Here is a 25,032-nt window from a genome sequence, read left to right on the forward strand (position 1 = left end):
AAGATATAATGGCCTGAAAGGTTTGTGTATCTGGCTTTATTTTTTTGTTGCAGTCTTTTTTTCCTTTTGCATATCACCTTTATACCTGTTCTATAAAACTGAAATTAACTCCTTTTTGTTATGGGGGGTGTTGTGAAGTTATGAAGCAATATTTATAAAATGCTTTTCAGTTCTTAGATGAAAGGTGCTAGACAAATCCAGAGTATTACCAGATTAAGACCTAACTGGCTCTTTGGCATACTAAATTTGGGGTTAATACTGAAACTGCAGTTGTAACATTCCCACTTAATGACATGGGGTTGTGATACATGTCTGTAATGTCACCCCAAACACAAATCGGTTAGGATAATGTGAGCAACTTGACCGAACTCATAGATTGAAGAAGAAATGTAATTCCTACCTAACGAGAAATTTGTCCTGAAGCACCAGAGTCAGATGAGAGAAGATTTTTCTTGGATTTGAGGTTAATACTCTTGAACGTGAGTGACTAAGAACCAATAATAATGGCTGTGTGCAAGGTACTGTCTTCAGGCCTTCTCTGGAGAGACAAGAGTTGTATTTTGTTTAGACTGGGAGCTTCGTGCCATCAACCATACTGAGACTGATCAGTAGAGAGACGGGAAAGTCATTGGATCTTGTAAACTTTGTTTTTAGGATTTTTCTGAACGATCCTATCTTTGATTGAAATAAAAAGAAAAGCAGATATACTACGGAGACTGCCTTGCAAGACATCGTCTTAATACAAAGGAAGTGATGGTAAAAGGTTGAGAATAGTGGGCCTTAGGTCATGCTAACAAAGGATTGGATTGACATTTCCATCTTAAATGTGCCATTAAAATCAGTGGAAATTGCAGTGGTGCAAGAGCGGGCAGAATGGGACTCTGTTCATATATCCCTACCATGCACCCATTTTAAACACAGAATGATTTCTCTGCCTATCCAGTCTCCAACCATGACCTTCCCTAACCATCTTCTAGCATAGACAGGAATCTCTTCACTCTTGACTTGTGCCTTCAGGTTTCCCCTTCCCTGAACATTCAGTGAAGTGCTGTGTATTCAGCCTGAGGAAGGGGACATGCTGACAAGCAGGTGCTTTAGAGTGACAAGGCCTCTTGTTTGCTTCTGATAACTTTGCAGTACTTCAGGTCTGAGGCCCTGCCGGCATTGGAGTTGGTAAAGGTTATCTGAACTGTTGACAGTGGTATAGCCCAGCCAGTGAGGATGGGACCAAACTGTCTAAGCCATGTTTAGCAATTGTGTCCTGACTTTTTTTTCTGAATTCTTATTTTAAAGCGTGGTTTGGCCCTATTCATGCTGGTCAGCTAAGTTGTGGTGTTCAAACAGATTTGCCCAAGCCGATTTTAATGCTTATTCAGGCAGCGCTTTCTGACAAAGTGCTGATCTGGCCAGAGATTCATGGACTGCAAGGCCTGAAGGGACCACTGTATTCGAATCTGACCTCCTTCAAACATAACACAGGCCATAGAACTTCCCCTGAAATAACTGCTGTTTGAATCGGATCATGTCTGTTGTGGAAAAACATCCACAGGGGTCTGTTTAATGATAAGCTAGGCCCCAGTGAACATGGCTCCCACTTGGTTACCTGATTGACCCCTCCACGTCTATCGCTGACAATTTCGGACAGGGATCAGAGTTGCCATTTTTTAGTTTCCCAAATTGCTTTCCAACTTCTTGTCTCCTTCTGTCTAGGGCTGCCGTGCCCATTCCTCCTAGCTCCTGTGAGCTCCCCTTTGTCCCCGCCGTCCATTACTGTAGAATGTATCTTTAAAACATCCCAGTGAAGTGTGGATGTAATTGTATCCACACTTCGCAAATGAGGGGAACTGAGAAAGATACAGTGACCTACCCCAAGATCTCTCAGGATGTCTGTAGTAGAGCAAGGGGTTGAATCCAGACCTTATAAGTGCCAGTCCAGTGCTTTAACCACAAGTCCAATTACTTTGGTATTCTGTTGTCCCTAATCACGGAAAGCCAGATTGTCCATGCTGATGTACACCTGCTATTACACAAATACTATAAAGCTAGCTGTCCTCAAAGTAAAGATGTCTATGAAAAGATGCAAACATGTTTTTAGCACAATGGTTGTAAATCAGATTAGGATATTATGGTCACATGGCTCCTCCTAAAAGATGCAAAGTATAATGTGCACTAGTTTAGGCCAGAGGTAGGTACAGAGCAAAGCTAACTTGATGTCTGTCCTTGTTTCAAAGTAAATGTGAAATGTAGGCTAAAATGTGGCCCATTCCTAAATCATCAGCATCATCTTCTGCTCTTTCAGTGATGCCAGCTGCAAAGCACTGTTCATTTCCTTTTCCCACTTCTGTGCCTTTCTTCATGCTTCCTCTTCTTTATGAAATGTCCTCCTAAAACTGGTTTTCCAAGCCTCTCTCTTCATCCAAGTACATCCTAAGACTCTACTTCTGCATTTCCTACAAAAAATATTTTAACTATCATTAAAAAAAGAAAAAGAAAAAAAGCAGCTACTTAACATTATTCTCATGCTGGATGAGAAATAAGAACCAGATTGAGGAAAAACCTGCACCATTTTCGTTCATTAAACTGTTACGGTGCTGTACTTTATATTAACAAATTCAGGAAGCAACCGTTCCTACATAAAGAATAAAAAATCTGAAACCTTTAATTTTAAACCTAAGGTTTGTATTTTAGAAATAAGGAAAATAAGATTTCTGGTAGGGTCAGAATCCTTATTACACTCTTCTTTGGGTTTCTGCAAAGAGGGAGTTGGACAGGTGGGTGGGGAATGAGTATGTGTGAGAGAGAGAGATGGGGAGCACATCACCATATATTATCTCCTCCAGTCTTCCCAATATGATAGGTCGTGTGTGAGGAGGGGGGTGGTGGTGGTATTTTTATTTTTTTATCATAGAGCTTAATCCCTTAATGTCAGGGACTGTCTTCGCACGTGGGTTTTTGTAAGTACCAAGGTACTTGAATAATACCCATGTGTAGAAAATGCAAGGTTCCCCTACCCACCCGCACATGCAGTATCCAGACAATTTACCGATTGTTCACGGGCCGCAATTTTCCAGCAACTCTTGTGCCAATTTAGGGCATTGAAGTGAGTTCAGACAAGACTGCTGTCTCCTGGTTCAAGGTGGATGTGTGCAGTAGGGGAGAGCCTTCTCTGTTCTTGCCTTCAATAATGCCTGAAACTTAATGCTGTAGAAAGAAATGGCTAATTTCCAGTTTCTGTGAAGAAAGGGAATTGGGAAATGTTTCATGGTTTTCTTTTAAATCTGTATTTTAGTTTTTTGTTTTTTCTCAAGTAAGAAGCTCCCCAGCCCGTCTGAGGCCTCAGAGTGGACTGAGGTTAGGCAGGAGTTCTCAAACTCTTTGAAAGGGTGAGCCACTCTTCTGTCATGGACCACTTCCCTTCACCTAGTCATCACATAGACAACCTCTTCTCCCGTTTGCAATCATATACAAGCCTTTGGCAACTACGTCACTTGCTTATATAGGAACTTATTTTTATTTTTATCCTCTTTTAATGCAACTTAGCAGCTGAAACACGTTTGAGAATTGGCACCCATGTGACCAACTAGCTTTCTGGACCACCAGTCAGCATTCCACAGACCACAGCTGGGGAACTTTTGGATTTGAGGGAGGGAGGAGGACAGAATAAGATGCATTTGTCAGTTAACTAGGCTTGAGCTACAGCCTTCATAATTGACAATAACATGAGCTGGTTTGATTGATTTTCTATTTGTTTGTAGTTTGCCTAGGAGCAGAATGCAGTGAATTCTGTAACAGACACTTCTCTTTGCTGGTGGTGTGCAGGAGAACAGTTTCTCTGCCTCTTAATTTTTTTTGTCTGATCCGCTTTTCTGTGCACTACAGGATCTGTCTGGTTCAATAGATGATCTACCCATGGGTACAGAAGGAGCCCTGAGTCCTGGAGTAAGCACGTCAGGGATTTCAAGCAGTCAAGGAGAACAGAGTAACCCAGCTCAGTCTCCTTTCTCTCCGCATACCTCGCCTCACCTCCCAGGAATCAGAGGACCCTCCCCTTCCCCCGTTGGCTCTCCTGCTAGTGTTGCTCAGTCGCGTTCTGGTCCACTCTCACCTGCTGCAGTACCAGGTAAAAGTATTCAGTGTATCTATGGATCTGCTGTTGACTGCTCTGTGCAGCTGAAGAGCCTGGATTCAGTGAATTAAAATGGGCAGTTTTAAAGAGAGGTTTACCCAGAGCAGCCCCGCTTTCTGATACTGTGGGTCTCATGATCATTTAATTGCCTTAAAAATGAGGCTACAACTTGGAGGAGGAGATTTTTAAATGTATGAAATAAGGTATCTAGCGGAGTAGCTGCGGTCTGTTGGCTTGCAAACTAGTAACATAATGTTAATTGTTTTATATGGAAAAGACTCATTTAACTGTGTTTTCTCCTCCTCCCACACTTCCTTTGGTTGGCTTAACCCCTCCCGCCACCTCCCCTTGGATTTTGTTGCTGCCCTATTGTTTAATGCTATGAGCCTACGTCTCGATCAGCCATTTCTAGGTATTCTGCATTTTCTTGTGTATGTGCTTCTTGTGGCTAATGCTTTTCTATCCATGGTGCAGGCAATCAGATGCCACCCCGACCACCTAGTGGCCATTCGGACAGTATCATGCATCCTTCCATGAATCAGTCAAGCATAGTCCAAGATCGAGGTAGGGGTATGAGCGTGTGTGTGGTGTTAAGGGTTCTAAGTTTTAACAGTAGACTTCTAAATGTAAAGCAGGTTATATAAATAATAAAGATTTCCTGGACTGTGCAAGCTTTGAAACCAGCCTCTTCCACGTGAGGCAGAGATTGTGGGCTAAGATACCCTTTGTAAAGCTGGAGCAGCTCTTTCAACTCAATAAGGGTTCAGAGCACATTGCAATAAGGTTGCCCGTTGCTTGCCCTAGAGATTTTACTTCGATTAAGATGTTCCCTGCAGCTTTTAAAACAAATTTCTGTGAATGCTGCATTTTCAAGAACCATAACCGTAAACTTCAAAATGTGGGATGTTTACAACAGTTGTGGCTTTGTGCTCCATTAAAAAGGAACAGGTTCACTGGAAGATGGATACATGAGTAGGAACTTCTCTCTTTATGGCTGCGGGCATATGTAGTACAATGGTCCCCACTAAAAAAGCAACATTGGCTAGCTCACTACAAGTGCCATGACATGCTACAGTTTTCCCCGAGTTAGAGTAGGCAGTAGGTGTGGAATCTTTTGGCACATACGGTTAGATTTTTTTTTTAAGCAATTGCCATTTAAAAAAAAAAAAAAAAAAAAAGTCATCTGGGTTGTGTCATTAGAATGTTTGTGTGTGTTCCTGGAGCCCAGGGATGTTTGTGTATGCAGTAGTACCAACAATTTGAATGAATAACTATCTCATTTGAATGTCTCATTGATCAGGTTACATGCAGAGGAATCCTCAGATGCCCCAGTACAGCTCCCCTCAGCCTGGCTCCGCCTTATCTCCACGTCAGTCTTCTGGAGGACAGATGCATGCTGGGATGGGAGCGTATCAGCAGAATTCACTGGGAAGCTATGGACCCCAGGGGGGTCAGTATGGTCCTCAAGGTAAGGACCTGAACCAATCGGATAGAATGGGAAACTGATAGAGCTCTAAGTAAACATGTGGGCAGGAAAAATGGCCCATATCCCCTGTAGTCTTTTTTGCCTTTGACAAATTGCATTTAGTTAAACTGGTTTTAAATGTGTGGATCATGCAGCAGCATCTGAAACCCTTTCCTGCCATGAAAGGGAGCATGCTTTGTGTGTGTCGCTTGGGAACAAGGGTAAGACAGATGGCTTTAAGGATTAAAGTACTTCTGCTACAGAATTCCCCTCCTGGTTTGAAAAAACTTTAGATGATTGTGCCTCCAAACTGCTGCTAATTCAGTTAACTTCAGAGGGGGGAACTTGACAGGAGTTGTATGTCTTATGGCACTTTTAACTGTGACCTTGCCATCTTGTCCTGGGCCGTTTGGCTCATTCTGTTCTGTGATGTGCTCAGGGAGGTTCATACCGCCTTTGAATTGATGTTGTTGCTTGATTGTGTTTTTAGACCTATTTTATGTGTATTATAACCAGGTAAATTACCTGAGTTGAGGTGCTAAAATTCACCCATGTCCCTGTGCTCTTTTAGTAGTGATTTTAAAACAGCTGCAGATTTGAAGACTTCTAATGAGTCACAAATTAAGTAGTTGAATGTGCTCTTTCTCCCCCCTCTTCTCTCTGCAGGAGGTTATCCCAGACAGCCAAACTATAATGCTATGCCTAATGCCAACTACCCCAGCCCAGGAATGGGGGGAAGTATAAACCCAATGGGAGCAGGGAGCCAGATGCATGGTCAGACTGGTGTGCAACCCTATACTGGGCTTCCCCCAGGAAGGATGAGCCATGCAGCCATAGGGAACAGGCCCTATGGACCCAACATGGCAAATATGCCTCCCCAGGTGGGGACAGGGATGTGCCCACCACCAGGTGGCATGAACCGGAAAGCACAAGAAGCAGCTGCTGCTGCCATGCATGCTGCTGCCAACTCCATCCAGAACAGGTAAGTAATGAGGCTGCCCTATGTCTCTTTTCTTGCTTTCAACCCTTTCATATAGTATGTCCTATGACTTCAGACTAGGATGTGTTTTGAAACCAATCAAAGTTGGGGAAACCCTGAATACAGGTTTCCTTAAAATGCCTGCAGAAGAGCAGGTCTTCAATCAATCTGGAGAAGTTAGGAGCGGAGAAGTGTATTTGAATCACTGTGTAATTAGCAATGTTATGTGGCTTCCTTATGCGTACAAAGAAAGTCTGTTGTTCTTTGAGATCCGAGCAGTTTTGGTTTCTGGAGCTGTTGCACAGGTGAGAACAAGATGCAGGGCTCCTGGAAGAGCCAGTAAATCTAGCAGGCCATGATTCCAACTGTATTTGTCTGGGGTTTTTGAGTCGAGGAGTTTAGACTTAAGTTGTGTCCAGTGCAGTTCACCTTTTCCTGTTGGGGTCTTGATGAGCAGCAGACCTGAGAGGAGATATCTGGAATTCATTATTGGAGTCTGCAGGAAAGAGTAGGATGGCTGTAAAATCAGGTGGCGGTTGCATACAGAGGTCAACCAGGGTAGTGATGAGAGCAATGAATTCACACACAAGTTGAGTTGCCTCTGCAGAGTAGAAGTTTGCTGGTTTTTCTTGCGTATCAATGAGATCTGAACAAACATTCCAATCTCCCATTTCTGTTTATGACAAGGCCTATCACCTGATTGTACGGCTGTTGGATTAATAGTCCTCAACCATAGATGTAAAGATAGAGATGCCTCTTCTATTGGAATGTGAGTTTGAGTTGGTATTTAGGTGTGGTGCTTTTGGGTATACTGTATAGCAAAAAGGAGAGAGAGCAGTGGTTACAGTAGACTGGAGCAGTGTACTTTCTGCTTGGACATCAGGAGCAGCAGCACTTACAGTGAGTGACATTCCAGATCTGAGAGTTCCATCTCCTTTGGCAGGTAACTTAACACCTGCGACAGAGTGCAACTGAGCAAGATTAGGGGTAAAACTTTCAAAAGCGTTGAAGTTCCATTTTCAAAATTGGTTGAGGTATTTTGGAGCTTAAGTCCCATTGACTTTCGGTGAGACCTAAGACTATGTCTACATTGCCGCAGTGCAGGCTCTGGGGATTTGTTGTGCTCTGAGTGCACAGGGATAATATACCCGTGGCTGACCCAGGTCAGCTGACTTGGGTTCACAGGACTCGGGTTCTGGGGCTGAAAAATAGTTTGGGCTTGAATTGGAGCCTGAGCTCTGGGACTCTGCGAGGGGGGAGGATCCTAGAGCTCGGGCTCCAGCCTGAGCCCAAACATATAGACAGCAATTTTTAGCCCCACCCGCCCAGCCCAGCTGCAGCCATGCCATGTGTCTTTTACTACTGTGTAGATGTACCCAAACTGCCCCGTGTGGACGCTCCTGGTGCCAACTAAAAGGAATTTACTTTGCGTTAACATAGTCCCATTTGAAAGAGGACTACTAGTTTGTCCCAGCAGTGTCCACACGGAGCAGTTAGAGTGCAGCACTTCAGTGTACTCTGCAGTTCACACCCCTGTAGTGTCCATGTTGTGGCGCAGTGTAGAGAAGCACTCTGGCTTCAAAGTCCCTTAGGTGCTTTTGTAGACTTCATCCTAGGTCAGTTTTGGTGGAAACGTGTTCTCATGGAACCAATCACTTCCATTTCGTGTTTCAACCACAGGAAAGCCTCTGTTAGCAAAGCCCACTCTAGCAGAATACAAATCTTAATGCTTGATATTGAAAATGTACTTCTGCTCTCTCCCTATCCTGTTTTCAGGCCTCCTGGCTATCCCAACATGAACCAAGGGGGGATGATGGGAACTGGAGCTCCTTATGGACAAGGAATTAACAGTATGGCTGGCATGATAAACCCCCAGGGTCCTCCATATCCTATGAGTGGGAATATGGCCAACAACTCGGCAGGTAAGCCAGTGCTAACCCCAAGGAGGGCATTGGATTTCATGATACTGAATTGAAATGCAGTGTTTGAAGATTCTGTTTAATTTTCTAGGGATGGCAGCAAGTCCTGAGATGATGGGCCTTGGGGATGTCAAATTAACGCCTGCAACTAAAATGAACAATAAGGCAGATGGGACGCCAAAAACAGAATCCAAATCAAAGGTAAAGCATGTATATTCCTGTTACCTTCCCAGGTGATAGGAAATGTGAGAATATGACCTTCATGCACTGGTTTTAATTGATCGTGTGTTCAAAACCTCCATTTAATAATGTAACTCTGTTTACTGCCTGAGTATTTTCAGACTGTATTTAAATTTAAATGATCCCTGAAAGCTTGCTAGTACACCTTTCTCCCCCACCCTCCATCAGTAAACTTATCCTTGTAATCTGTTATGTGCTGCTTCTGCACCACTGGGTCAAATACGGCTAGTGAGGTGAATGTCCTCTTTGTGTGCAGTACATTAGATCATAATTTAAACAATTACATCTGAGGTTTTGGTGTAGAATGCTTTGGGAAAGGCTCTGATTGTGTGTGTAACATACTCTCCCTTTATTATTGTATATTAATATTATAGTAGTGCTTAAAGACACTAGTTGGAATCAGGGTCCCATTGCATGGGCATTGTACAAACACATAGATGACGTGGTCTCTGCCCCAAGAAGATTACTTTATTTTACCCTTTCCCTCAAAATTATCTGTTGTACGGCTGCCGCTCTCTCCCCTTGGTTCTGTAGAGCAGTTACTTAAGAAATGAGAGAGAGTCTGTTTTCTTGCTAATAGGGTTAGAGTTTTGCAGTGTAGATCCCCCTCCCCAAAGAGACTATCTAAACCAACATAGCCACGTCAGCTAGCCTCCGATCCTGGAAACGCAGGAGGAGGAGGAGGAAAGTGTTGAGAAACGACATTTACAAAGGGCAGAACAACTTGTTCCTGCTGCAGTCTCCTAATTCTCTTCTTAGCGTCCTCTTCAGCTGATAACTTCAAGGCATTCTAGGGCCGCCTCAAGCGCATGGCAGAGACTTCAGATATACCTCTGGAAATGGTGCAGGTTCCCAGACTGCTGGACATCTTGCACCCATCCATGCCTGGTAGGCTCTCCATGCCTATAAAGGAGGGACTGTTGGAACCTGCGAAAAACCTGTGGCATACACCAGCATCCGTTCTGGCTACATCCACAGTTAGTCACTTCCAAGGGATTTTGAATACCTTTGTTCCCATCCAGTACCAGGTTTGCTTGTAGTAGCTGCGGTCCAAGAGATATTGAAGCAATAGGGACCTCCCAAATCCACACCCAGGGAGAAAGGTCCAGTCTGAATCTGTTCAGATGTAAAATTTTCATCTACCAGCCCCCACATGCTCCAAATGCTTCTGTCTAATACCGTTATTTCAGTTGGAACCGGCTGTCTGTTTTTGAACGTGCTACTTCCAGGAACACCGAGAGGAGCTAAAGAGCATGTCTGAAAGACAGCTGACAGCCCGCACATCCTTACAGGCTGCACTGGATGTGTCCTGTGCAGCAGCACGTTCTGTGACTACATTGGTGGGTGTGAGATGATTATCCTGGCTCTAGCCTGGGGCGATCCAAACAGCAACTGAGGATCCTCCCTTTAAGGGCAACAAGTGTTTTAGTTCAAAGACAGATTCCATTCCTTAAAGGACTCCAGGGTGACGCTACCCTCCCTGGGCCTCTGTGTTCCACCCACAAGAAGGAAGCAGTGAAACCACAGATTTCTTTCAGGCAGCATTCTTCTGGCCCCTCCTATTACCAGCCTTCAAAGGACATCAGAGCTGCTGATAAAGAAGCAGAGGTTCCAGTGCTGATCCTCTGCCTTTTCCTTTGCTGCTGCAGTCTGTTGTCCACCAATCGGTGGGTCAAGAGCTGGCAGAACCTCCAAAGGATCTCTGTACTTCTACCCATCCCTACCTTTGGCAACTGCCTTTTTTGGGGAAGCCTGGACTCCGATCAGCTTGGATCAGTGGATCCTAGAAATTAACAAGGGGTATTCTGTCCAGTCACTTTCTGGCCCTACCCCCTTTCCCCATCCTTTTGCAGGGCTCCTTCTCATGTGGTACTGTTAAACCAAGAAGTGGACTTCCTTCTGCCACTTGGAGCAATGCAAGAATTCAGAATTCAGGAGCAGGGTTTTTTATTCCAACTATTTTGCCATCCCTAAGAGGAAAGGAGGTTGGTGTCCTATTTTTGGACTCTTGACTCCTCACTTTCTTATCCAGGGCCATACTGTATTTTTCCATGCTGCAGCAGTAAGGTTCCTTGAGGGCCTTATTTGTGTTTGTCCCCAGATTGGGGAGCTCAGTTATTAGCACAGTTGATGAATCCCACTTTGAGCCCTTAGCAACTTGTTCTCTTCACCACTTACCTAGGAAGACTGCCTTTTTTAGTGGCCATTACATCAACTCGACGGGCAGAGGAGATTCAGGCCCTCATGGCAGGGACCATTGTATACAGTGGGTTTTTTTGCCCTTGCAGAGAGGGTTAGGCAATATCCTCCAAGAGCTTATCTGAGAGAGTCTCCAAGTGTATAAAGACACGTTAAGAGTTAGCCAGGTTAGGTCCACCTCGCCACATTAGAGCTCTCTCAGCCTCTGCTGCCTGTTTGAAGACTGTCCCAATTTATGAAATCTTTAAGACAGCTACATAGAGCTTGGTCCATGCATTTACAAGACACTACTCTTTGGCAGAGGCTTCCAGATGGGATAGCTGCTTTGGTCCTGTAATCATTGTTCAGGTAGGACTGCTACTACCCACCTCCAAACAGACAGCTAACTGCTCGTTAGTCACCGAACACTTGACAAGATAGCAATGCATAGTCATGGTGTCTCTTGCAGGTGGCTTGTGTTCTCCTGGCATCTCTGATTAGCCTTATGCCAGAAAACCCTACAATTCCATGGGCAAATTTGATGGGATGATGGAAATGGGATGATGCAAGTCCTCTTACTTGCCTTGTGCACAAAATGCTTGGCTACCTTTGTCACCTGTCTCAATCTGACTCCACCCAGGTGTGTCTAGCTTATCCCGACTTAATCAAAGGTAAACCACTGTCTTTGCAGCTCTCTGTCGGACTCCCATAAGGATTGATACTTGGGGAAAAAAAAAAAAACCATTAAAAAGCCCTTTGTGTTGTGGGACTTTACCGTGGTGTTGTCAAAGCTGATGAACACTCCTTATGAACCATGGGAGCTTACATTTCTTTCATGAAAGGTCATTTTACTGGTGGCAGTGACTTCTACCACCAAGTGCTCTAGAGACTGTCCCTGTAAAACCTGGTATAAGGTGGATCAAAGTGGTGCTGCAGACTCATCCCAGATTGCTTCTAAGTGGTGTTTGGAGTTCGATCTTAATGAACGTATTGCCCTATCACCATTTTCTTCACATCGGCATGCCCATCCCAGAGAGGCACATTTCCATATATGCCACCTCAAATGGTCCAGGGTGGGATGTCTCAGGCTCTACCTGGAGCAGACTAGCGCCCCTAAAATAAAAATCCACCCAATTCGATTTCTTTTGACATCAGTTTGCTAGGCAACGTTGTGACCAGTGGGGCCACGTCTACATGGATACTTGATTGCTCTTATGACCTGGCTGGCCTGAAACTAGAAGACTTTGTAAAAGCTCCTTTGATCCAAGACAAAGGTTGTCACCACAGTCTGCCTCAAATATTTAATTGTTGACCTCTGTAGAGTAGCTACACAGTCCTCATTCTGCAGACTTGCACGTTATTGTTTGGATTCAGCCTCCAGAATAGAGCTCCCGTCTGGGAGATTCTACCCCAGACTCTGTTTCCAAGATAGGAGAGGCCAATCTCCCTTCCTTCCACTTACCTCCAATACAGTCTTTAATTCAGGATACCCCTTATTTTCAGTTGGCTAATTATTTTTACATCAGGAAGTTTTAATTGTGGTCTCCTTCTGCAAACTTGAAGGTTGTTCGGTGTAGTATTTTTAAAGAGGCATCTTCCTTTTATATTTGTGAGTAAAAAGCAGCAAATGAAGAGAGAAATTTCCAACATTTTTGGCATTAGTGGCATTGTTGCAACTTGTGGCAAATTCTGCAGATTGAATCATTAGGGAGGGGAAATTATGAAGGGAAGAGAATCTCTTGTAGGATTCCCCACCCATCCACTTCCTATCAGAATTTGGTGGTTTAACTGAAAACCTTAAACCTAGTATTATTTTTCTTTGGGGCATATTTTTGATCCTTGATACATTTGTAGTAATGTATCCTGGGAGATTCCACTAGAGTAATTAGAAAACGGATTGACTGAAAAGTTTGGAGGGTGGTGTTTATTGTTGGCAGGGTCTGATGGCTAGCAGGGAGTCTGGCTTTCCCTTATCCTGTTAGTGCTGTCCTTAGGGATCAAAAAACTTTAAGAGCTAAGGGAGTTGCCCATTTCTTGTGCTAAGGAACAAAGCCACCACCACCACACCACCCCTTACCAGTAATAAGAATATTCTACAAGGTCTCTTCAGAGAAGCAAAATTACAGGTAAGTCAGTCTCTTGTTTAGAAGAAAGATTGTATCCCCTTGTCCATCCCTCTTCCACTCACCACAAAAACCATTCTGGTGTCTGGAGGAAACTTACCTAGCTTCTTCAGCCTTCCTATGGGTGGACTAACTTCATCTTTTGAAGTGTGGTCATTGTGATTATCAGCCGTGTTGTCAACAAAAGCTCCATGTCAACTCTGTCTACACCAACCTCATACTGAGACGTGTGCATTTCACCTTTGGGCTGATGTATGGCTGCTCCTAATACAACTGCAGAATTTTATCCCTTCAAGTTTTTTTCTACTTTATAAGATGATGAACCCTGGTCTGAATTTGATGTTTAAATTTCTTGGCTCATTTGCTCCTCCATTTTGAGATCTGCTTTCTCTTTATTCTAGAAATCCAGTTCCTCTACTACCACCAATGAGAAGATTACCAAATTGTATGAGCTGGGTGGTGAGCCGGAGAGGAAGATTTGGGTAGATCGCTACCTAGCCTTCACTGAAGAGAAGGCAATGGGCATGACCAACCTCCCAGCTGTGGGCAGGAAACCCCTAGACCTTTACCGGCTCTATATCTCTGTAAAGGAGATTGGAGGACTGACTCAGGTGGGTTTTCCAGAAGCTGTGAAAGCCATCACGACTGTGACTCAAGTGAGATGGCTATACGTTTGTATGCATAGCAGCATGTGTCTCAAAATCTCAAGTGTTGTATAGGCAACAGGATTCAAGCTTAACTCGATTTGCTAATTGAGTAGTTCTGATTTAAATTGAGTCTGGAACTTTTAAAATAGCGTTAATATCTTATTTATAAAATCTAATATCTTTGAATTAAGTGGATCTAATCGCAATGCTCAAGGTAGTTGCTCCTGTTCCGAGTATTCTGACAGCACTGAGATCCAGCTCGTGCTTTTCCTCACCCAGTCCATAGAACAGCAATGATGCATGTGGGCTGCCTGCTGGCCTCATGTCTACTTCAGTTTGCTTCTTGGTATTATCCATCTCTGAGACTCTTTTTCCCCTCCAGGTGGGCGAAGGGGAGGCTTACTGTTTTGGTTTTGATCCACAGTTTCAGCCCAACTGTGTAGCTGTTATGATTGCTACATGTTTAGCTAGTATCTAGATGGGAAATATGGCTCTGTCTCACCCTGGGGCAGGGGCCTCCTAGAAAGGGGAAATGGCTTGAATTTTATGTTCTGACCCCCTTTTTTGGTTGTGTAGGTCAACAAAAACAAGAAATGGCGTGAGTTAGCTACCAATCTTAATGTGGGCACCTCTAGCAGCGCAGCTAGTTCTTTGAAGAAGCAGTACATACAATGTCTCTATGCCTTTGAGTGCAAGATTGAACGAGGCGAAGACCCGCCCCCAGACATCTTTGCGGCTGCTGATTCAAAGAAGTCCCAGCCCAAGATACAGCCCCCATCTCCAGGTGAGTATAAAGACTACAGACAAGATCCCATATATTCTGCAGCAAGTTGGATTTAAATTCCTCTCCAAGGTCACCCACATTCCTACTGTAAAATGGAAATTCTCATGACCATATCAGATGCATTCAAATTAAGGCTTTTAATGAGCTCCATGTGTAAGTGAATAGAACAGTGAGTAAAGTATTCCTTGTAGTGTATGTATCTTCTTCGAGTGCTCATCCCTATGGGTGTTCATGGTGGGTGCAAATGTTGTCTGTGTGCCCAAGACCAGAACTCCTTCAGTAGGAGTGTCCGTCGGTCTGCATCTGCCTCATGCGGAGAACGAGGGGCATATGGGGTGTGGCAGGCTGATGGCCTCTCCAGTTACTTCTCTGCTGCTTGCTGACTGGGAGGGAACCCTCATGTGTCTGTAGCCTTCTAGTGTCATCTGCCCTTTTTTTTTTTTTTTACTAGTTAATACAGCGTTTCTCAAACTGGGGTCCACAGACCCCTGGGGGCCTGCAAGGGTACTCCAGAGGGTGCGTGGACCCCGCTGATCAACTCCTCCCCTTCCTCCCAGGGAGGCTCCGTGTGCTGCCCCCGCCAGAGTGCCGACACCGCAGCTCCCATTGGCCGGGAACCACAACCAATGGGAGCTGCAAGGGCGGCGCCTGTGGGCACGAGGGCAGCGCACAGCGCCTCCCTGGCTTCCCTTGGGGCCGCAGGGACCTGGTGGCCGCTTCCTCGGAGCCGTGGTAAGCGCTGCCAGGACCCTGAACCCCTTCCCACACCCCAACCCCCTGTCCCAGCCCAGAGTCCCTCCCACACCCAAACTCCCTCCCGGAGCCCACACCACCCCAACACCCTGCCCCAGCCTTGAGCCCGCTTCTGCACCCCAAACCCCTCATCCCCAGAGCCCACACCCCCAGCTGGAGCCCTCACCCCCCTCCCGCACCCGAGCCCCCTGTCCCAGCTCAGTGAAAGTGAGCGAGGGTGTGGGAGAGCAAGCGACAGAGGGAGGGGGGATGGAGCCAAGCGGAGGGCAGGGCCTTGGAGAAGGGGCGGGGTCCTCGGTGAAAGGCCGGGGCAAGGGGTCCCTGAAAAATTTTAAATCAAAATGGGGGTCCTCGGGTTGCTAAAGTTTAAGAACTGATGAGTTAGTAGATTCTTTGGCTGTTAATTATGGGTCCCTCCTTTCATTTCTCCAACTATCGTGGCACTTATGCCCAAGGCCCATCTCCTCAATAGGTATGGCGTGGGTGTCACCCGTAGTAAACACCTAGGGACTAGCACTCAAAGAAGAAAAGACTGTTACTTAGCTTACAGTAATTAGAGTTCCTAAAGATGTGTGGTCCCCGTGGGTATGCATGACCTCTCCTCCTCCCGCCTCATCTCTGGATCCTCGCATGGCTTGTGGCAGGTGGGAACTGGAGAGGTGGTCGGTCTGCGCTGCCCTTTATACCCTGGGTTTGCAGCCCAAGAAGGCACAGGGTGCTGGCACGGACCAATGGTCACTGCTGAAGAATTTCTAGTCCTTGGCATGCCTGCAGTGAGTATCCCTAGGGACCATGTAACTTACCTCATAGGAACTGGAGTTCGAGATACCTTTGATATTAACTTTTATGCAGTCTCCAAATGTTCCATATTCTGCAGGCTTTTATACTGACCATGCATAACTGCATTATAGGGGATGGGGGGAATGACCTGGAGGAGGCTCTTTGAGATGACTTTGGCATATTCGAGCAGCACCACATGCTGCTGCGATGTGGGAACCTTTTGGGAAAGTAGAACCGTGTGATCACAAAAGCACCCCTCCGCAGCACTGAATACTTGAAGCTTGCGTTATGGAGCTGTGTTGTCAGATACCGCATCAGTCAGTTACTTTCCTATGGCTAGCTGCAGGTATAGGTCTCTGTTCCCAAAGCCTTTTTTTGTTTTTAAACACAAACTTAAATTGGTACTTGTTGGGATGGTTTTGCTTATAGACCCTTTAGGGGAGCTTTAGAATAGATGATTAAATAGTCTCTGTTGTGTAGTTTCGTTTCCTGGAGAATCTTCAGTTTGTTCCTTGGTTCCTGGGCATCCTGTGTGATCCAGACTGTACAGAACAGGAGAAAAGTCTGGGTTTAAGCAGTGCGTTTTGTGCCCCTTTGTCTTCCCAGAGTGTGATACCTTCTATCCTATTTGTATTGGAGAAGGCCATTCCCTGGATGGCTGTTTTGAACATGCCAAGCCTTTAAGCCTCTATTACAAAAGACCAGGTATACTCAGCTGGTTCCAGGCCCTCCTAATGATTGAGCCTTACAAGCAGATCCTCAGATGCATTTTCTGGTTAGGGCCCCATTTCCATGCAAAGGTAAAGTAGACCTTTGCTTTGAAGCACCTTAATGTGGGAAAGAAAAAGCCTTTGGTTCTGGGATGGGCATCTTTGTCCAGCTCCAGGACAGTGAAATGGAGTCCTGCTTTGAGAGTACGCCAGTTTTGTAAATCTTGTCAATCCTGGCAAAAGGAAGCATCTGGGGTTGTGTGATTTCCCCTTCAGGCGCCACTAGGACTTTTCTCTCAATGGCCTCTCAGGTTCCCTGGCATATTTCTCTGCAGATGCTGCTGCTTTCTCCCATCCTCACCGTGCTTTAACCCAGGGCTGATGCAGCTACCTCCCTCAGTTTATTGGTGGCCAGTTGAGAAGCCCGCTTCTTTGACCTTTCCCAAAAGGGCCAAGGGCAATCACCATGACCTTCTTAGACTCAACAATTTAAAGAAGCAATCATCTCTCTCCACCTTTCGCTCACATCCACAGTGTAACATGTCTACTGAATAGGGATGAAGTCACATTTGATGTCAATACTTCTGCTTTGCCTGAATGCTATCACGTCTGCCCCCATTACCCCTGATGACTACAGATAATTTCAAGAGTTGCTGGTTTGAATAATTATCTTTAGAGTTGAAGACTGTCCAAGTCCAGGAAGAAAATGCTGCCTATTTTGATATATACTGTACTTAAGTTCTTCTCCTCGGTCTCATCTGTTGATTATGGCTTGATGACACCTGCTACAGGCAGCTGGCTGACCCCAGGATCTGCACCCTTCACCACCACAAAGGGAGGTCGCTTGTACCCGGTTCTACAGCAGGGATTTCAGCATCTTTCCCACACCTGACTGACTCTTTTGGTCATCTCTGCAGCCAATGGGAAGCCTTGAGCTCCAGGTTTGGTGGTTCCTCCCCTTCTGACAAAACCAGAAAGATTTACTTTTTGGGTAGAAAAACCTACATACCTCCTTAGGTAGAGGCAGCAGCGCAGCATCCTCGTTTTTTTTTTTTTTTTTTTTTTTGTTCCAGAGCAGGGATGGACAGAAAATCCAGTGACCAATATTCTTCCGATGGCATTGGAGCAGGGATCCACTATGTGCGTTTCCACCAATCCCATTACTACCACTGGTGGTGAGAGAGAATTGATTCAGGGCCTGGTGTAGCTTGATCAATCCAGTTTTTTTGGAACAGGCAATATTGCTATGTAGGTCTCCATACCAGCTACTTATGCCACCAGGCCTTGTAACAAGAAAACAATCTTGTCCTGCATCCCAAATCAGTCTCTTCACCTTGCTGCTCTGGTCACAGGACATGGATTTCTTCTCATCTAGCAAATTCTGCAAGGCTACAAAGTATCTCTTTGCAGACCAGGAAGCCTTCCATATTGAAATACTACTCCCAGAAGTGGATAAAGGTTTTCCCTCTCCCAGTAGTGGCTGGCAGTTCATCACCATGCTCTGCATTCATATAATCTTTTATTGACTTCTTACTGTATCTGAAGCATCAGCCTTGCTGTGTCCTTGAACAAAATGCTCTTGTTTGCCATCTCAGAATACCACTCTCCCATAGGCAACTGTGAAGCATTCAGCCACAATCACAAGATTCCTCAAAGGACTGGGTAATGTCTTTCCACCATTCAGGAAACCTGTCCCAGTGTGGGATTAACTTCACTGTATTCCACAGGATGAAACTATTTTGTCATTAGGCAAAAATTTTGCCTAAAGCAGCGTCTGAGTTAAACTTAAACCAGACCACTGATCTCTTCCAGCTTTCTTCACAAAACCTCATTCTTTCCACCAGGGAAATGAGGCTACATAACCAAGGTGTTAGGAGGGTTCTGAGTTTATTTGGTTAGGACTAAGGCATCTAGGACAGTGTTTTTCAAACCATGGGTCGCGACCCACTACTGGATAAGGCGCTGGGTTGCCTTGCTCTGGTCAGCACTGCTGACCGGGACGTTAAAAGTCCCGTTGACAGTACTGCCCTACCTTTTCCGACACCGCACTGCGCCCCGGAAGTGGCCAGCAGTGAGTCCTGCTTCTAGGCAGGGGGGCCATGGGGCTCCACACGCTGCCCCTGCCCTGAGCACCGGCTCCACAATCCCATTGGCCAGGAACTGGCCAATGGGAACTGAGGGGAGGGGTTAGTGCCTGCAGGCAAGAGTCACGCGGAGCTGCTTGCACGCCCCTGCCTAGGAGCCAGACCTGCTGCTGGCCGCTTCCAGGGCGCAGCACGGTCCGCAGCGCCAGGACAGGTGGGAAGTCTGGCTCTGCATCCCAGCTGCGCCGCAGATCGGGAGCTGCTGGAGGTAAGTACGTGCCCCAATCCCCTGCCCCAGCCCTGAGCCCCCCAAACCCAGAACCCCTTCCTGCACCCCAAACCCCTCTCCCCACCCCAGAGCCTGCACCCCTAGCCCAGAGCCCTGACCACTTCCCTCACCCCAACCCCCTGCCCCAGCCTTGAGCCCCCTCCCACACCCTGAACCCCTCATTCCCAGCCCCACCCCGCAGTCCTCACCCCCGCACCCCAACCCTCTGCCCCAGCCCTGAGCCCCTCCCACACCCCAAACCCCTCATCCCCAGCTCCGTTGGGTCACGGGCATCAACAATTTTCTTCAACTGGGTCACCAGAAAAAAAAGTTTGAAAACCACTGATCTAGGAAGTTACTTAGTTGCATTTGGAGATTAATGTAGAAGGGGTGGCATTTCCACTTGGTGCCTGTCAGTGAATTAGATGGTGCATAGCTTTCTCTTTTTCTTTAGCTAGCGTGATTGTACGTGATTCTCAAGACTTGGCCTTCTATCGATATGGTGGCATTGATGGCTTGCTTTAGTGATGGAAATCTGCGGGTCTGCTGCCCCGAATTCTTTGTACGTTTATGCAGCACTGCTCTGTTGACTTGGCCTGTAGATCTGATGCTTACTTTAGGAGGACCGTTCTGCAATCATGTTCAATTAGACCACCTTAGCGTACCTTCCTTGGTGTTCTCCTGCATGGTAGACTCCCAGAAGTGGGAAGCTCTGCAGAAGCAACCTTGAAGCAGAGCCAGTAACAGTGTGGTCCTTTCAGAGTTGTCTCAGCGTATTCACACTATTCACCCACCCTCATAGTTGCCTCTAACAACCTTTGCTCCAAACCTCAAGTGCCTCAGGTGAGTGCTCATGCTGTCCCACCAGGTTCCTGAAACCCAGACGGGGGAGCATCCCACAAATGTGAGTGCACATAGGCAACTCTCTCTCAAAGAACGTATCTTTTTGGCAGCTGAGTAGAGGGCAGTGGGGCATTTGGTACCTAGGAGGCCTGAGTTAGGTTTGGCAGCTGACAGCAGTTTGACAATTACAACCCAGAAGGTAGCTGGTGGCTTCTAGCACTGTGGGGATGCTTCTGTTCCTCTCTTGCAAACAAGGAAGAGGTGACTCTTTTGGTGGGGGAGTGGAAAGGTTTGAGTTCTGGTTTCCAAAGCTGTGCTCTACATGTCCACCACTGAATGCATTTAAGCTGCTGTCGCTGGCATACCAAGTTAACACCCCATGAAGATGAATGGAGGCAGTTCATATCACTCAGAGCTGTTGCTTCAGGTTGTTTGCAGACTACTAAATTAAATTAATGGAGATATCCTATCTCCTAGAACTGGAAGGGACCTTGAAAGGTCATCGAGTCCAGCCCCCTGCGTTCACTAGCAGGACCAAGTACTGATTTTGCCCCAGATCCCTAAGTGGCCCCCTCAAGGATTGAACTCACAACCCTGGGTTTAGCAGGCCAATGCTCAAACCCTATCCCTCCCCCAACGGCCTCTGTTACTCTGTTCGCCTTTGACTGCTGGCCCTTCTGGCTGTGAAGATCGCTTTCCACTTAGTTTCATCTTAATGGAGGCTTAGATTCTAATACACAATTCTGCCACTAAGGGATATGTTTTGTAGCTGTGGAATACATAGGGATCCATAGAGAAGTGACTTCCTCGGCGTGATGGGGTAGGGCTACTGGAGAGTGTAATGAAACGTATGGCCTGCTCAGGCAATCCTCTCTGTAAAACAAGTAGTGTGCAGTTTGTGGGGCCTCTTCTTTCTCTCTCTCTCTCCCCCCTCCCCCCCCCCCCCCAAAAAAAAAGCTGTGTGACTTGTGTGCCCAGGAGGCTGGGTATTGCCTTCTGGGCTTCCTCCTCTCCCCCCCAAGCTGCCTTGGGTTCCTGAGTGTGAATGGCTGGGTGTCCCCTGGGAGGTGCCTTCAGTGGGCTGTTGGGTTTAATTCCCAGGGGATGGAATTGGCTTGTCTCCAACTGTTTGTAAATTAGTGAGTGGGAGGGACAGCAGGGGGTGGGGACAAACAGCCTCTTCCTGTTGATGTCAGTGCGTTCTAATGCAGTGGAGCCCAGCGCTGAATTCCCAGGGGGGCGGGAGTGGAGCTGAAATGCTAATGAATAGTGAAGAAGGGTGTGGGGGAGGGGTTATGAATGAAGCTCCCTGCTGAGCTTGACTGCCCTTCCTTCTGTGGAGACGTCCCCAGATTGGGAGGGAGGAAGGGCGGGGGGGTGGGGGAGAGGAACAGGGTGCCAGGAAGGTGGGGCATAAACAAACATGACCTGTATGTGACCTTAGAGGATTTTAATGAATAGCTGAAATGACTCATCAACCAGCAAGGCTGAAGCTGAGGGATATCGGGTGCCGGGAATGGTAACTAATGGAAACATTAATTAAGAGTTCAGCTCTTGCCAGCTGCATGTAGTTCCACTGGAATAGTGGAACTCCCTAAGCTCACTGTGTGCTTGGTTACACGTGGTGGCCTAGGATTATCAAGTGAGGGTTTTCCATAGCTGCTTTGTCTCAATTGATCCTCCACTTCTTGGCTAAACAAGGGCTTTATCATTCATTGAAAGTGCTGTTCTTTCTCCGGTCCCTGTTCCTGAGAGTCTGTCCCAAGATGGCTTAGGAGTGCTTCTAGAGTTATCCTGAATGAATCCCCACCGGAAAGGGCACGTCAGATAAGGGAGCCTTGCAGTACAAAATCACAGAGTGACTTCCACTGAAGGCGGTGGAGTTTCCATCTCATAAAGGATGTGAGCTTTGAGACATCCAACTCGCTACCTTTGCCTTGAGTACGGCGTGAACATGAAGGTGCAGGGCTGCTACCTGTGATAGTGGGGTTGGGGTTGTCACGCTTGCTGGAGAAACATTTTAATTCTGTGCAGCCTGGTACACTGCTAAGCATCTTCCTCTGACACCTGATAATCTGGGGAGCTTGTCCAGCATGGTGGGGAGGTGATTTAAAGGGGTGTGGGTGGGACAATCGGATAGAAAGGATAAGAGACATTCTTTCTGACAGAGAATTATGAGGGCCTTAAGCGTTCTCACAGCTCAACGCGTTGTGTATGGATTTGTTGGGAAGTCTGGACAGCCGATGGTATGTCGTTGTATTGCTATATTTGCTATTGCTTTCCTTTATCTTTCAAACCGGTTCTGGTTTAGAGGGAGGCTTATGGGGTGGGGTTAGAGAGAGGTCTCACCTGTCCATGTTTTGAGACTGGCCATACCACTCCTTCAGGGGGTCTGTCTCTCTCTTGATTTTTTGAGTTGCTGAGATACTCGCGTGTTTCTGGGTAACCTCTTCTGTCTGGTGCAGATCTACTCACGCTGGCTTTCTCTGCTTGCAGCGGGTTCAGGCTCCATGCAGGGGCCTCAGACACCTCAATCCACCAGCAGCTCTATGGCAGAGGGAGGAGATTTGAAACCACCAACGCCAGCGTCCACGCCACACAGTCAGATGCCCCCTTTGCCAGGCATCAGGTATTCCTGCCACATTCTGTCTGCTGCGAGCAAAGGACCTGTGTTGCTGGCAGGATTGCTAATGTTCGCTAGCAGTTGTGAGTTGGGGCCGAGATGAGCGTTTTGGTCAGTTGCACGAGTCAGGCTCATTTTGTAATAACTGGTAGTGAAGCTGTGGAGTTGGCAACTATATCCCATCATCTGTGTAATGATTTCTTCTCTCCTAGGGGTTTCCCTTTTTGAAGGGAAACGAGGTGGTTTTTTTCCCTCTTTTGGGGGTGGGTCTGTCAGGAAGGGGGATATGATCACCCATCTTGTAGGGGAAGTGAGGGTATCTGGGGGTGGGGGGGTCGAAGAGCGGCACAGGACTTTACTCTAAACAGTGTGTTCTTGTATTATATCAGGAGTAACTCAGTAGGTCTTCAGGATGCCTTTGCAGATGGCAGTGACCCCACGTTCCAGAAACGGAATTCCATGACTCCAAATCCCGGGTACCAGCCCAGCATGAATACCTCTGACATGATGGGTCGCATGTCCTACGAGCCAAATAAGGATCCTTACAGCAGTATGAGGAAAGGTGATTGAGCTCTTAATACTCTTTTATACAGAAGCACTTAATCCATTGAACTGTCTAACCCCTGAAAGGTGCCTTAGGGGTATATGGAGCCCCTGGGCCAGAGCCATGCGGCCTCATGTTCATCCATCTCCTGCAAAAGGGGAGAATGTTTTTTCTGATTCCAAGGTGAACTTGCTGTGCTGATCCTTTCTTTTCCTCTCCCAGCTCCAGGAAGTGACCCCTTCATGTCCTCAGGGCAGGGCCCCAACACTGGTATGGGTGACCCGTATAATCGTGCTGCAGGTCCAGGGATGGGTAACATGGCCCTGGGACAACGGCAACATTATCCCTATGGAGGTCCTTACGACAGAGTGAGGTGAGCGCTTGCTGGACTCTTAAGGTTAATAGTGTATCCCTTATTCACAACAGTGACTGCCCTGGTAGCCTCTTTCCTCTAGAGGAACAAAGGAGCAGCCGTGACAAGTGTATGTGTTTGTGTAGGACGGAGCCAGGAATGGGACCAGAGGGCAGCTTAGGAACCGGAACTCCCCAGGCCAACATTATGCCTTCCACCCCTGACTCAGGGATGTACTCTCCCAGCCGCTATCCACAGCAGCAACAGCAGCAGCAACGGTAGGTGCAGGCTGGTGCCAAACGAGCAGCGTTTGCCAGTTAATAGAACTGGTTGCCTCCCACAACAGACAGGGAGTTCAGAAACCCTTATTGCTAAGTGTGCACCTGGGCAGAGGGTGATGCACCTGTTCAATCTCTCTCTGCAGACATGATTCCTATGGCAATCAGTTCTCCACTCAAGGCACATCCTCTGGCAGTCCCTTTCCCAGTCAGCAAACCACCATCTATCAACAACAGCAGCAGGTGAGCTCCCCAAACCTCTCCGGTTCGCTCAAGAGAAGCGTGGGATGATTTACCTGTGGAAAGTTGTCAAAAGCAAATTGTTTTCTGGGGTAGCTGTCTGCTGTACTGATTTCTATTTAATGTTGAGAGTTATATAGCATGTACACGCCCAAACATCATGCAGAACCTTTCCATGTTACTGCCAGTTTCCAAGTAGTTAAACAGGTTTTAATGCAACTTTGCTGTAATACACGTTGTGGTTTTGTGCAGTGTGTACAACATTTAGTCCTGTTAACCATGTTCTGTAAAGTAGGGGCTCTTCAGTACACAGCTAGTACAGTTACTTGTTCAGATTCTGGGAGCCCAGAAAGCTTCACTTGGGGTTCTGTTCTCTCTATAACCTACTTGTCTGATCCCCACAGTATCTCTAACAGCAGGTTTGTCTAGTATTTCATGTATGGCCTCAGGATCATCCCTTAATAGTAACTGCCTCTGACTTGGATCCTTCCACGCAACCCAGAATTTTCTTGGATGTTTTTCATTTCCTGAGCCCATTGTTGAAGATTTTGCAGTTATATCCATCCCATGAGTGTTTTTATAGATATACAATGCACTTTGTTCAGAGAAGAGTTTAGCGTAACATCCATAAAAACTAAGAGAGGAAATTTAACTTGCTATTCATGGCAATGCCTCCACCAATCCCTTACTTTTCTTGCAGTTTTGGGATAGATCCTGTCTGGCTTGTGAACATATAGTAGAGGGTACTTGCAGAGCTCTGCTAAGAATAATTCCAACTGCTTTGCAGTTTGTTTGGCTTTGCAACCAGAGCCACAGGGCGCTGGGCCAAGGGTTTCAGTTACTTTGGTTCTCAAGTGTCTTCCTGGAGCTTTAGAGCTTCACGCTGAAGCCTAGACAGACAACACAGTAGTTAGGGCACAGGACTGGGAGCTGAGATCTGGATTTTAATCCTGGTTCGGTCATGGCCTGACTGACCTTCCATATGTAAAAAAGGGGTCATGCTCACTTCTGTAAGATGCTTTAAGATCTATGATGAAAGGAACAATTAGAAGTACAAACTATAGCTTTTGATTCACACCCTATCTGAGATTTCAGT

The 25,032-nt window shown here is 46.5% G+C and overlaps 1 protein-coding gene across 2 annotated transcripts in view; it reads left to right on the forward strand.

Annotated features, from left to right (window-relative positions):
* The window catches only part of ARID1A (AT-rich interaction domain 1A), a 78,332-nt gene that overhangs the window by 47,667 nt on the left and 5,633 nt on the right, over positions 1 to 25,032 (forward strand). For both annotated transcript variants that reach the window (XM_065421869.1, XM_065421870.1), the window contains exons 5-17: positions 3,880 to 4,120; positions 4,601 to 4,690; positions 5,427 to 5,594; positions 6,258 to 6,573; positions 8,347 to 8,492; positions 8,581 to 8,690; positions 13,432 to 13,641; positions 14,254 to 14,461; positions 22,396 to 22,528; positions 22,912 to 23,084; positions 23,289 to 23,439; positions 23,565 to 23,696; positions 23,843 to 23,939. In XM_065421869.1, coding sequence (XP_065277941.1) covers positions 3,880 to 4,120; positions 4,601 to 4,690; positions 5,427 to 5,594; positions 6,258 to 6,573; positions 8,347 to 8,492; positions 8,581 to 8,690; positions 13,432 to 13,641; positions 14,254 to 14,461; positions 22,396 to 22,528; positions 22,912 to 23,084; positions 23,289 to 23,439; positions 23,565 to 23,696; positions 23,843 to 23,939 — 2,175 coding nt within the window. The remainder of the gene's footprint in view (positions 1 to 3,879; positions 4,121 to 4,600; positions 4,691 to 5,426; positions 5,595 to 6,257; positions 6,574 to 8,346; positions 8,493 to 8,580; positions 8,691 to 13,431; positions 13,642 to 14,253; positions 14,462 to 22,395; positions 22,529 to 22,911; positions 23,085 to 23,288; positions 23,440 to 23,564; positions 23,697 to 23,842; positions 23,940 to 25,032) is intronic.

The sequence above is a fragment of the Emys orbicularis genome, chromosome 23, assembly GCF_028017835.1.
Source record: "Emys orbicularis isolate rEmyOrb1 chromosome 23, rEmyOrb1.hap1, whole genome shotgun sequence".
Lineage (NCBI taxonomy): Eukaryota > Metazoa > Chordata > Testudines > Emydidae > Emys > Emys orbicularis.